The sequence below is a fragment of the Oreochromis niloticus genome, linkage group LG8, assembly GCF_001858045.2.
Source record: "Oreochromis niloticus isolate F11D_XX linkage group LG8, O_niloticus_UMD_NMBU, whole genome shotgun sequence".
Lineage (NCBI taxonomy): Eukaryota > Metazoa > Chordata > Actinopteri > Cichliformes > Cichlidae > Oreochromis > Oreochromis niloticus.
This window is the reverse complement of record NC_031973.2, coordinates 158,719-172,045: the sequence shown is the minus strand read 5'-3', so window position 1 is coordinate 172,045 and position 13,327 is coordinate 158,719. Positions and strand designations below refer to the sequence as shown.

The 13,327-nt window shown below is 42.7% G+C and overlaps 1 protein-coding gene across 1 annotated transcript in view; it reads left to right on the top strand.

The window, feature by feature from the left end:
* The window catches only part of htra1b (HtrA serine peptidase 1b), a 30,693-nt gene that overhangs the window by 5,697 nt on the left and 11,669 nt on the right, over positions 1-13,327 (top strand). Inside the window, exons 2-4 of the mRNA XM_003449425.5 lie at positions 3,003-3,102; positions 3,890-4,004; positions 4,839-4,928. Coding sequence (XP_003449473.2) covers positions 3,003-3,102; positions 3,890-4,004; positions 4,839-4,928 — 305 coding nt within the window. The remainder of the gene's footprint in view (positions 1-3,002; positions 3,103-3,889; positions 4,005-4,838; positions 4,929-13,327) is intronic.

Sequence of the window (13,327 nt, the reverse complement as noted above, 5' to 3'; positions counted from 1 at the left end):
AGCGTTATCAGCAGAGCTGGTATGAAGTGCAGCGAGGTGATCGCTATAAAGAATGAGGTCGGGGATTCTTCATGATTCATGGAGATAAAATCTGCAGACATCTGAAATATGTGGAGGGAGTCAGCTGAGATATGATACAGTATGATCCTGAGATCAGTGACCCTGAGGACAAACAGAGATATGCCTTCACTGTCGCTCTGCTCTGTCTCGTGTAGTACTTTCCAACGATTTGCTCAAAAATGTCAAAAGGAACTCGGGTCTGTTCACACAGCTGCTAGATGGTGGGAATGTGACGCTTCAAAGGCCCCGATTAACATCAAGGAGGTTAATGGTGGAGAAATTGATCAGTTTATGGAGCAAACCACAACTAAACACTAATAAAGATGAATCACCACCTAAAAAAAAGAAAAAAGTATTGTGAAAGTCTCTTTTAACTTAATCACACAGCCCGCAGCCCCCCACATGGTGGGGGGAAGTGGCCTATTACTAAGATGGTGCCACAAGTTAAAGGAAGCACTTGAAATCAAACATCTCTTCTGAGAGAAACCTGGAGCACTTAAAAAGAGCCGGAGACAACAAGAAGATCCATTTTTTAACTTCAGTGGTCAAAAATTACACGTATGGATTTACCAGTTAAAGTGGATCAAAGCAGCTTTACAAAAATCCATCCATCCATCCATCCACCCGTCCGTCCATCCATCCGTTTGTCCTTCGGTTCATCCATCCATCCATCCATCCGTTTGTCCTTCGGTTCATCCATCCATCCATCCATCTGTCCTTCGGTTCATCCATCCATCCATCCATCTGTTTGTCCTTCGGCCCATCCATCCATCCATCCATCCATCCATCCATCCATCCATCCATCTGTTTGTCCTCAATCCATCCATCCATCCATCCATCCATCCATCCATTCATCCACCCGTTTGTCCTTTGGTCCATCCATCCATCCATCCATCCATCCATCCATCCACTCATCCATCCACCTGTCCATCCATCCATCCACCCGTCCGTAATTCGGCCCATCCATCTGTCCATGAATAAGAATAAGAATAACTTTATTTATCCCGAGGGAAATTCTTTTGCCATGTACATGCTCAAAGCAGCAGGAGAGACAGAGGAACAGGTGAATAAGATATACAATATATACAACAAGAATAGTAGTATACAGTAATATACAGTAGTAGGATAGTGCAAGACATAGTATCAAATAACTCTAACGAAGTAATATAAATGACTGTATCCTGGAGAATAAATAACTTAACTATCAGTGCAGGCGATTCTAGAAAGTGACATAGTATTGTGCAATAGAATAAAGGGAGTAGCAGCGTATGATGGGGAGATGAAACAAATATTCAATAAGGTACAGTTGGGTAATATTGCACGGTCTGAAAAGGAACAGAATAACATTGGTAATAGTCTCAGGAAAATCACCTACAGAGTGAGGAAGAGTTATACAGTCTTATTGCCACGGGCACAAAGGATTTACTGTGGCGGTCAGTTCTGCATTTCGGGGCAATGAGTCTTTTGCTGCGTTTGCTCCGATGGTCCATCATGGAGGCGTGCATGGGGTCACAGGGGTTGTCCATGATAGAAAGAAGCTTTTTTAGCATTCTCCTCTCAGACACCTCCTCCAGGTTCTCAAGTCTGACACCCAGGACAGAACCAGCCTTTTTATTCAGTTTGTTCAGCCTGTTGGCATCAGCTGTCTTCACCCCACTTCCCCAGCACACAGCTGCAAAGAACACGACGCTCTCCAACACCAAGTGATAGAAAAATGGTCAGCATTTTCCTACCAACATTGAAGGACCTGAGCCGCCTCAGTAGGAAAAGCCAACTCTGCCCTTTTTTAAAGACAGCATTGGTGTAGGTCCACCCATCCATCCGTCCATCCATCCATCCATCCATCCATCCATCCATCCATCCACTCATTAATCCATCCATCCATCCATCCACCCATTAAGCCATCCATCCATCAACCGGTCCGTCCATCCACCCGTCCTACCTTCCATCCATCCATCCAATAAAATCTTTTTTTCCCCATAAGCTGTAATTCTTTAGTGCATGCATGTGATTTCACTTCACAGCTTCTTTAACAGCAGTACGATAACGAGACTGCATGCCACAGGGCTGAAACTTTCATGAACCTGTCAGTGCATCCACGTCACTGGCTAATATTTTTGGTCACCATCTTTGGCATTACCGAGTTCACCTGTAGATGTCTATGCAGGAGCTCCATGTCTCCTCACTAAAAAAAGAAAGCTCTCTCTAGTTTGTTTAATGGTCACACAAGTGAAGTTTGAATGGTGACTGGTCTGTAAGCACTGCTGTTTAACAGCTGCTTTTATGTCACACCGCTCTGAGGAATCATGTTTACGACACACACAGATGACAGAGGCTGTCTGAAAACTGGCCCCGGCAGATCTGAGCCGGGCCGGCCAGCTTCCAGATGTTGCAGCACCTCTGGGTGGAACCAGGAGGGGGTTATGTAAGGCGACGGTGACAGTTATGCAGGAATAGCTCCGCCTCCTTCCCCTGATACCTCCGCATCTTCTGAGGCGCTGAGTCATTTCCTTTGTTTTCTAAGCATCAGTGGGAGCAGCAGACAGGCTGCAGCTGCTTGCGTACGTGCTCTTCATATAGACTGCACTCCACATCTGGATGTGGTTTAACACAGCGGCTACGGTTTGGGTCTCCTGAACCGCGTGCAGTCACCACACTGAAGCTGAAAGTCTGACTGATACTAGATGATGATTGTTTGCAACATTTCGATTTTCTTATCCAGCCTCTTATCTCCTCTGTGACTGCGGTCGGCCAAAATCCACCAGATCTTTATTTAAGACCACAGATTTACAGTGCCCCCCTGCAGCTGCGGCAGCTGCTGATCGCAATCACTTTGACTGCGGTTTCAGAGTGCTCATGGTGGATTACTGTGTGTGTGTGTGTGTGTGTGCGCGCGTGTGTGTGTGGTACGATACAGTGACACTGTGTTTTACTCCCTTCAGGTCAGCAGAACCCCGACAGTCTTCGCTACAAGTACAACTTCATCGCTGATGTGGTGGAGAAGATCGCGCCTGCTGTAGTTCATATTGAACTGTATCGCAAGTAAGAGTGATCCAGACATCTGTAAACCATTAAAATATGGATGGGAGCCTTTATAAAGTTCTTAATTGTCAGTTTAGGCAACGCATTGCCTCAGTGGTTGCTTGCCTGGATTTTCTCCAGGAGCTCGAGTTTCTTTGGCCAATGAAAAAACGCTGGGTTAACCTGGCCTGTTGTTACCGGGACAGTCTCAGAAAGCAGAATTTTCTTTTCCTGGTTAAATCAAATTTAAGAAAACAATCATAATGTGATGAGTTCTTTGGGGTTTTAACTAACAGTTCTTTTCTAGAATGATCAGCATTTGTTTGGTTTTGGTAGGTTCACCACTTTTAGTCACAGTGAAATGTGATGTGAGTTTCATGGATGCTGTCTTAATGATTTTAATGATCCTTGGACCTATCTTCTGTGGCTTTAACAGAAAATAACTATAGTTGAATAGATTGGAGTACATTGTTCGGTGATGTTTATGTTCCAGAAACAATGAATCGAGACATTGTTGGGTCCTCTCACTGAGTCAAAGCTCATTTGTTGTCAACATTTTACTTTATAGACAAATATCTTAAAACTAATGACACATGGTCTTTTCTTTCCATGCTGAAGAGTAAATGTTAAAGCTACTAGCAGAACTTTAGACTTGGTTTTTCTTAAATACAGTTTAAAATACCTCTTTATACCCTTATATTAAAGCCTGCTCTTTAGTGATCGATCCATGAATTGATCATGCCCTCGTGATGTTGTTTGAGATCAGAAGTCAGAGCCAAGCCCTTCCTCTCTCCCTCTCTCTTCTCAGGATGATGTTTTCCAAGCGGGAGGTGCCCGTAGCCAGCGGCTCCGGGTTCGTTGTGTCAGAGGACGGACTCATCGTTACCAATGCCCATGTGGTGGCCAACAAGCAGAGAGTGAAGGTACGCAAACTGTTGGAAACGTCTTCACAACATCCTATTTTACTAGCCATTATGTTAAAAATGTATAGAGATGTGTTCACATCATTACTTTATGACTTGAAACAGCCATATATGAAAACTAACTGAACTCACTTAAGCTACAATCCTTATCTTGTAAGATGCAGTGCCTGCACAACCTGCCATATAGTCAGGACCAATAGAGAGAAGTGTCAGTGACAACATATGAGACTAAAAAAGTCAAAAACAGCATGAAAAGAACAAGCTGGGGTTGGGTGGGTTGCAAATAAGCTTGCAGACCTGCAGGCAGAATTGTGTAGCTTCATTTGTGTTGGATATGTAGAAGGTTTGTGGATTATGGCCTGAAATCCATCTATGCTGGTTTAAACATCATCATCATGAGATGAGGTGGATGCCGTGGACGCATGGACTGTAAATAAAAGATGGAAGTAGCTTTTGATTCTACTGTACTAAGTGAAGCCAGTGTGAAACTGTCGTAAAACGGGCAATGTCTTTGGCTATAAACGCTTTATAGTCTGTAGCCATTATTTTCTCGTCCTATTGAACACAACCTAATATATTTCTGTAAGTTTTAATCCCATTTAATGTGGTGCCACATGGGCATGCAGGATCCCCAGGTGTCAAAGTCAGCTCCTCGGTCATCATCTGGTTACAACAAGCAACGACACTGATGGCCAAAAATACTCACAGCTTTAAAAACAGGACTTTGTTAACAAATTGCAACATCCTGGTGGCCTTGTCCATCTTTTATTTACAGTTCATGACCATTTTGGATCAGGACATTGAGTTCTGATCAGATTTTTTAATTTCCTCCAGGTGGAGCTGAAGAGCGGAGCCACATATGATGCCAAGATCAAAGACATCGATGAGAAGGCAGACATCGCTCTGATCAAGATCGATACACCGGTAAGCAGATAGACGCCTGGAGAGCCAGGACGCTCCTATTTATTTTCTTTTTGCTCTTTTTTCATCTTCACGTCAGCTCCATCTCAAAAGTTCGTAGTTGTTGGAGCAGAGAAAGCGAACCGAGCGAGTTAGCTGGAAAATTTACTTTTGCATCTTAATTTTCCACCTTTTTTTCTTTTGTGTTTTCTGTATTTTCTGTTTTAAGATTTTAAGATTTTGGCTCCGAAAGATCATTTTGGGGCAAAATAAAGTGATGAGTCATGAGAGTGGGCATGTGTGGAGCAGGTGGAGACAAACGGAGCGATTTGGTTTGGGGTCACTTGAGTTTTTGCTTTCTCACACTCTTTGTTTTTTCTCTGGGATGACCAGGCGGCCAGATTCAAGCCAGGAAGAGAGGTTTTTACCGACATTTATGTAATGGGACGACATTTTTAGAATGAAAGGGTGGGTGCGTCCCATTTTGTCCAGACAGTCAGAGCTGCTACATCCTGTGCAGAAGTCTGTATTCAGAGGTCAAATTCATGTATTAAAACCTGAAGTTTCAGATTTGATACTAAAGTGAAAACAGGACAGATGTGCAGCCTTTTCAGTCAGTGTTTGTGTTTAAAGACAGGTAGTTAAAGTCGTTCATCTATAAATAGAATAAGAAAAAAAATTAAGGCTAATGACATCCAGCTGTACTGAGTTGCATAAAGCAAACACAGTGTTTTATGCAACTGTGATCTGGACTGCTTTCATAACACTGAAAACAAGAAGAAAAAAAGCCATAAAATTTAGATACCACAAGACTCTGTAAGAGTCGGCACACACAGGAGTTATAAAAGAATTACTGTAGCAGTTCTAGGGGCTCAGAAAATGTGAGAAAACAGGAAATGAATTGAAGGAAATCAAGTCCAGCTGTACTTATGAAAGCAAACAGGGCGCGTTATACAAGCTCTGAGCCACACGCCGTTTTCACAATATCAAAAACACAGAATCCACGTGTTTATGCATTTGGAGATTGAATTATTATTGCACTACTAATCACTAATACCAAAGAAGAAAAGTCCACAGTAACATAATAAACACACACCAATAGATTTCAAACAAACATAAGGGGCTGACTACAAAGGAAGTTCATATTCAGGCTTTCAACCAAAAACCCCAGTTTTAGATAACGGGTATCACAACATCACTTATTAAAGTCTCTGGTAAGCCGGACTTTCTGCTTCAGTCGCTGAGCACACTCACACGAAAATCTGCTCCCTGCTCTAACCAGAGACCTTATCACAGGGGTTGGCAACTCCAGGCCTCGAGGGCCGGTGTCCTGCAGGTTTTAGATCTCGCCCTGGGTCAACACACCTGAATCAAATGATTAGTTCATTCCCAGGCCTCTGGAGAACTTCAAGATATGTTGAGGAGGTAATTTAACTATATGAATCAGCTGTGTTGGATTAAGGATACATCTAAAATGTGCAGGACACCGTCCCCAAGCCTGGAGTTGCCTACCCCTACCTTATCAGGTGAGAATCTAACACACTGGGAGCTCAGAAACTTTAAATATTAAAGCTTAATGCCCGACAGCCTGATAAAGGAGAGGTGAAATTACGAACATGTGGGAGAACAACAGCACTAAACAGACACCGTGACTGAGAGTATACAGTATATACACATTGAGGTCTAACTGACAATTAGACACAGGTGAAGACAATCAAGAGGAAGCCAAAGACGACAAGATTGTTGCAAAACCCTGGAATGGGACTTCACGTCCTCAGGCCGTGGGTTTGAAATCACTTGTAGAGTCATCAACTTCTTTCTTGTAGTCAAAGCGAATCAATCTGAATGTAAAGTCCAAAACAAACTCGGCCCTTTTCTTTGTCCCGCTGGCACACGGTCTCTGCTCTGTGCTCTGTTAGGACGTTTAGACCTGCAAAGGTCAGGTGCATGCAGGAAGTATTAGGAAGCTTTAAACACGAGTATGACTGGGACCCTGAAACTGATGGTGCAGCTGACTTTATGATGAGCGAACAGGAAGTGCAGAAACTGCAAACTGATTTCCAGATTTGAGGGCTGCTGAATGTGACACGATTTAGAGCTTAACCACGAAATCTCATGAAATTAAGCAGGGTAGTGTAAACCCTTTTGAGTACTCAGAGGTTTCACCAGTTTATTCTGGCGTTTCAGCTTTGCAGCTTTCAGAGTGAGACATGATTGGACTCACTTTATTCCCAGAAAAAACCCTGAATCCAGTTACGTGTTCCAGTTCTTCACACTTAGTGATAAAGCTTCACACAGAGACACCATCGCTGTAGGATGTGACGTCACGTTTTGCCTGTCAGAAGGAGACGGCGGTGGCTTCAAGTGGCGTGTTTGGCCGTCGACGAGGTGTAACTGGAGCTTCGGAAGGTGAAATTGTGTCGGAATCCACAAATTGCTGAGCATTAGCGGTTTTTGGTTTACATGCACACAGAAACCATAAGGCATTTGTACTTCTGTGCAAATCACTTTCAGCCCTCCACCCATCCATCTCCACCCTTTCCCCTTGTGTTACACTCTGACAGCAACGCTTATCTGGTTCCATCTGCTTTCATTAAAGAAGTACAAAGGCTTGAAGTGATAGCTGTTTGGCACGGCATGCAAGAAAATCAGAGATTTTATTTATTTATTTTTATTCACAGCTCACTTATCACAAAGAAAATGTTCACATTAGGCAATGCTATCAACCTCTCATCCTGCCTTCAGCACTGCACAGAAATTCAGATGTCAAACTGGGCCTGCTTTGAGCTTCCTAGTTTTTAATCTCACAGTTTGCCAAATTTTTGTTCAGCGTTAATGACTCCATCACAGATGAGTAAGCTAATGCTCTGTGCAGGAACACTCACCCAAAAGTGTGTGCTGTCTCCTCTATTTAGCAGAGGGCGATTTTCCTCTCGGTCTGAGGTTTGAAGTTCATGCGAGTTTGCAGCGATGAGCTGCATTCACTGACTTTAGTTTTCTGAAGTGTTTGCAGAATTTCTGAATGACGTTATGATAAAATCCATGAATTTTTTCCTTAAATTGTTAAAAATTTCCCCTCGCTATCTTTTCCTTCTGAAAGACTCGACCTCTCCGGATCCTTTTTCCACACAGACATGATATTAATTGACCTGAGTGGTTGGAGTTGTCTTCTGGGTTTTTGTTGCATCTTTTCCAACATTTTTTGGAGTATTTGGCATGCATCCAACGCCAGATCATTATACAATTTGACATTTACAGCATTTGATATTTTGTCTTATGTTATTCAAATTAAAACAGTTTATATTATTTGCAACCCATTGCATTCATTGGAAACATGGTTATATGATATGTAGGCAATCTAAGCTACTGTGTCTCACAAGGACAAACCTCTAAAATGTCCTTAAACTGACCTCTGACCGCCCAGATGTGTGTTCACAGTGTGCGTCGGTGTGAAACCATGTAATTGCAGCAGACAAAGCAGTCAGACGTGTAGCTGCATGTTGATGAGCGATAAGTGTCCTGACTATCAGAGGAGGTTGGATGAAAGCAGGACACAGAGAGACGGAGGCTTTGTTCACTTCCTTTTATGCTCATGTCTGATCGTCCACTACATTCTTTTCCATGTCAGGACAAAAATGCTTCTTACCCCAACAACACAAACTTCATCATCTCCAGAAACTGATACAAATTTGAAGTTTTTTGACTTGTAAATGCATTTCTAGCTGCCTGCAAACAAACACCATCAGTGCATGATTTCAGCATCACCACTAAGCTCCCGTGAGCGCTGTGATGATGCTGAACGTCCCCCGATAATGTCTTACTCAGGTGTTTTATGTTCTAGAACAGAACATGAGTATGTCTAAAGCTCGTGTTAACCACAAAGCTTATTTTAGGCACCTAATCAAAAACCCAGAAAAAAAGCTGACTCGAGGGAACAGGAAACTCATTTCCAGGTTTTCGCACTGATTTCTGTGGTATTGCTTCAGCACCTTGGTATGCCGTGTGGGAAAACCCAGTGTCTATAAAAAGAGGAAAAACTAACAGCAATCGAAACTCTTGGATGATGTTTTAATATTTGATTTGCTGATTGATTTTTTGGTGCAATGGGTGAGTGTACAGTGCTGTCTAATTTATCATAATTAACACGAACGCTTATTATTCAAGTTAAAAATGTTCATATGAGGTCCAGTTAAACTGCTAACACCCAAAACGTTTCTCCTCAGAGCATTTTCAGCTAAAGCACTGCGGAAAATTACCATCTTTTTTTTAAACATATCTGATTTCCAGGAGCACAAACTTTTTTTTGACTTTTCCCCGGGTCTCTCCTGTTCTTTCCCATCCTTCTGCTACCAGAATGTGCGTGCACCTGCAATGATGTAACCGCGACATCCTCTGCAAACTGGTCTGTGTGTGTGTGTGTGTGTGTGTGTGTGTGTGTGTGTGTGTGTGTGTCGGGCAGTGAGTGGTTGTGTCTTTGAGCGAGCGGGGTTCGTGTCTAGTGAAGCAGTGAGCTGGAAATGAACATCAGAGGCTTTGTCAGCTTGTTTTTACTGATAAATCTGATCAGAAAAATATCGAGTGGCGTGCAGAAGAATCCAGAAACGTTCAGGTTTCAGCTCAGTGGAGACAGATTTGCATTTGAATCTTAAGTTTATATTGTTTTATAAGAATCAGTCACCAGTGCTGACCTGTGTTGCCTCTCAGGTATGCATCATGGAAGCATGTGCAGACAGGAGCTACTGGGTGTTGTTTTTAATGAAGCCTCGCGGTGATATTCCACCTCAGTCCAACACTGATTATTTTCCCTGACACGTGCCCACGAGCAGCTTACGGGAAATGATCTGATCAGCTTTAACAGGCCAGGACGTCTGAAGGCCGAAGGCAGATTTGATCTGTTCTGTTAATAACATGGCACCGACAGCGCCACTGCAAACACTCCAAGCTTAGCATATAAGATACATCAGATGAAGTGGTGATAATAAGGAGTTAATGTGAGAGAGGGTTACAGAGATCTGCAGGAATTCTGCTGACACCATTGCTTCATGTCATTAATTACGAAGTTTGAATTCTCTGGTGTTATTTTTCCTTCACAGGCTTTATCCCCTCGGTGAATTCCTCAGAAAGTTGGCAAATCTCTGCTCTGTTTGTTTAATTCAACAGTTGAAAGGTCTGTCTGTGCCCTGCATGAAAGACAAGAGAGAGTGAGAGATGAGAGGAGTGAGAGACAAAAGGAGAAAACAAGGAAAAGATGATGTTTTATTTGTTTTACGTGTTCGTGAGATGTCAGGGCGCTGAGACAAACTGGGTCAAATTGCTCCATTAGTCATATTTATACTTCAGCTACACTTTTCATACTGTGACATGTTGTATGAACTTTTATCAGAGTAAGAGGCAGGGTGGTCTCAGTCAGTAGAGGGCTTACAAAGGACTTCTTCCTGCCCACCATCGCCGTTGCTGATCGGGGCTCGTCTAATTGTTGGGCTTCTCTAACGTTCGAAGGTCTTTACTTATTTAAATTCTCTGGTCCATTTCTTCATACACAACAACAATAGTTTTCTTAACAGGGACTGATTCTGCTCATTTCCAGCTTATTTTTGCTCATGACTCCACTACAGTAGCTTTGCATGATTCACAGTTTGAAATAATCCTTCTTTATCTACCCGGAGCAGCCACTCGTTCGTATTCTGCTTATTTTAGATGTCTTTGACTTCAGTCCACTTTCCTCTGATTGGTTGCCCCTCATAAGCAGAAAGTTTGAACAGCTGGTGGGTGGGACTGATGTGCCTGAGATGACCATGTTAGCCAACAGTAGAAAAACTGTTTAGTGTTTCGAGGAGTCTGAAATTCTGGTTTACAGGAATTATTTTTGGAAACTTTGTCCATCCACCACTGTTGCAGAAGATTTCTGTCATTTGTGACAGAAAATGAGGAAAAACAGAGCAGATCCTCTTTAAAGACTGAGCAACACACGAAAAGCAGAAGAAGCAGTGACGGATAATGAAAAGGAGAGGGTTGATGATGCCAGCAGAGGATTAGAGGGATGAACCGAACCGCTGCTGTCTTGCTTGTTGTGGTTCGTCTCGCTCTCTGCTGTGTCGCCGTCTCTTAAATTAATACCGACCCCGGCCCGCTGACTTTGTAATCTCGCCCCGGACAGCGCGCCGTCATCCTAAAAACCACAGAGGGGTGAACACGGTCATTTTCCTGGTGGGCGGAGCTCGGCGGGCGGTGCGTTGGATGGTGGCTTCAGATGTTTCGAGCTGTTTGTGGTTTAAAGGTCTGATTAGAACAGCTGAACGAATCCTTTCATAACCTGACTCACATTGTTTATGTCTGTATATGTTTGACAGCGAGTGAGTTAGTGTGTGTGTTTGTTTATGGGGACTGACCTCATTGGAATAATGCCCACAGATTCCTGTTGGAATTCATTATTTTAGCATTCTGTTGTTTATGTTTTCAGGTATTTGGGTCACCGGTTTAAATGCACGTTAGTTTCAAACAGCAAAGAAAAGGAAATAAGTGAACAACTACACTGAATTTTTCCACTGCCACCCTGTGGTGTTCACTGCATTTTTCAGAGAGCTTTTACAAAACGTACCTTTAAAGCATAAATACTGAGAAGTTTAAATATCAGGTTGTGTTGAGAAATCCAGTCGTCACTTTGTTTATTCCTATTTCGGTCATGTCAGCTGTCGAGATGATCCCACACTGAGGTCTGTTGTCAATCAGATCCTTTGACCATACTTTTCCAACTTTTCCATTAATTTTTGCAAGATCAGCTCCACTGGCTGAGATGCAAACAATGACAGCGCTTCCTGTTTTACAGTTGGCTGTAGACACTGTTGTACCTCTCTCGTGGCCTCCTCTGTGATGATTTGAACCAAAAACATGAGATCACTCTGATCAGACTTCAGTGAACAGCAGATCGATCAGCGGGAGCTCCAGACGTGTCAGGTCTTTGCTGGATTTTTTTCTTATTTCTTAACGTCGTGACATTCAGATACTGTTCATCTGCTGTACATTTTTTTCCAGGCCTGGCAATTCTTCTTTTGTCCTCACTTGTCCAGTTTCTTCAACTTTTTTAAGAGCACACTGCACCCCGTGCCAAGAAATGCTACATTTTTGGCTAATAGCACTTTGTGAATCACCTTCTTGACGCCAAAATACAACTTAACGGTGTTATGTCTGGCATTTTTCATAGATTCAACTAAAAAGAATGTGAAAAGGGTGTGCTCTTGCATTCATATGAAATGCATTCATACAAAAGCACAATAACAGTTTTACAATACAAATACTGTGAACATTAACAAATAATAGAGTAAAACAACATCTGACTTAAAGTCTGTAACAGTAAATGATATTTTTACATCTGTTACTAAGAATTTTTTGATGATTTAAATAATTTGATTTGTGCAAAATTTGGTATTTTATAGAATTTATACACTTTTCAAGCTCATTTCAAGCACGGTGTGCCTTCACTGATCTGGGTGAGCAGAGTGCAGGGAGACTGAAATTAAGAACAGATTTCGATCTCACACTTGGCTTCTGTTTCAGGTTTCACATTTTATTTTGTTTCATCACCTGCCATGACTCATCCAGACCGCAGCATCCACGGGCCCGGGCGGCAGTCATGTACAGATGTGTCGAGCATACCTGTGCTTTCGGGCGAGCTTTCACTGCACGCCCAGTTTCTGCTCGAGCTGAGATGCCTCCACATCTGTTACATCTGCTTCCATCCTTTCTGTTTTTTGCTTCATTTCATCTGCCCTTCATTCCTTTCTGCCCTCCTCCTCACCTTGTCCCTCCTTCACTCTCTCCCTTCAGAGTTTTTCTGTGTCACTCTTTCGCTTACAAAACCTTAAGCAAAAGTGGGTCAGAGCCTTCAGGCTTGTTACTTAACGGAGGAAATTGGCAACACATGTGTCTGTCAGCAGCAGGCAAAACAAACCACACACACACACACTTACAGAGAAACAGACATTTGTCATGCTTGGTGAAGTGTGGTGTTGATGAAAGTTGGGTCCGAACATCATGACTGCTTTATGTCTCAGTTTTTCTGTTCCACGTCACATCTGTGGCTGAAGTAGGTTAGTAGGACGGCGTGAAGTGGGCCAGCGGGCGGTTCACGGAGGGTCAGCCAACCTCCAGACTGCTGCGGGCTGGAGCCAAAGGTTCTTAGGATTTTAAATGCATTGAAGAAGGTGGGAATTGAACACCGAGTCAATGAACAACATGAAGCTACACTGTCTTTAATAGCCATTTTTAAAGTTTAGATTTTTTATTTTTCAGTCTATATATAAATATTTTTATAGGCAGAAAAATTATGTTTTCAGGTACCTTGTGACTCAGTGACGTCCTTCTTCTCCAGCAGAATATCGGCCTTGCAGTTTGATGGTGAGGTTTGGGTTGTTTTACGGTTTGAT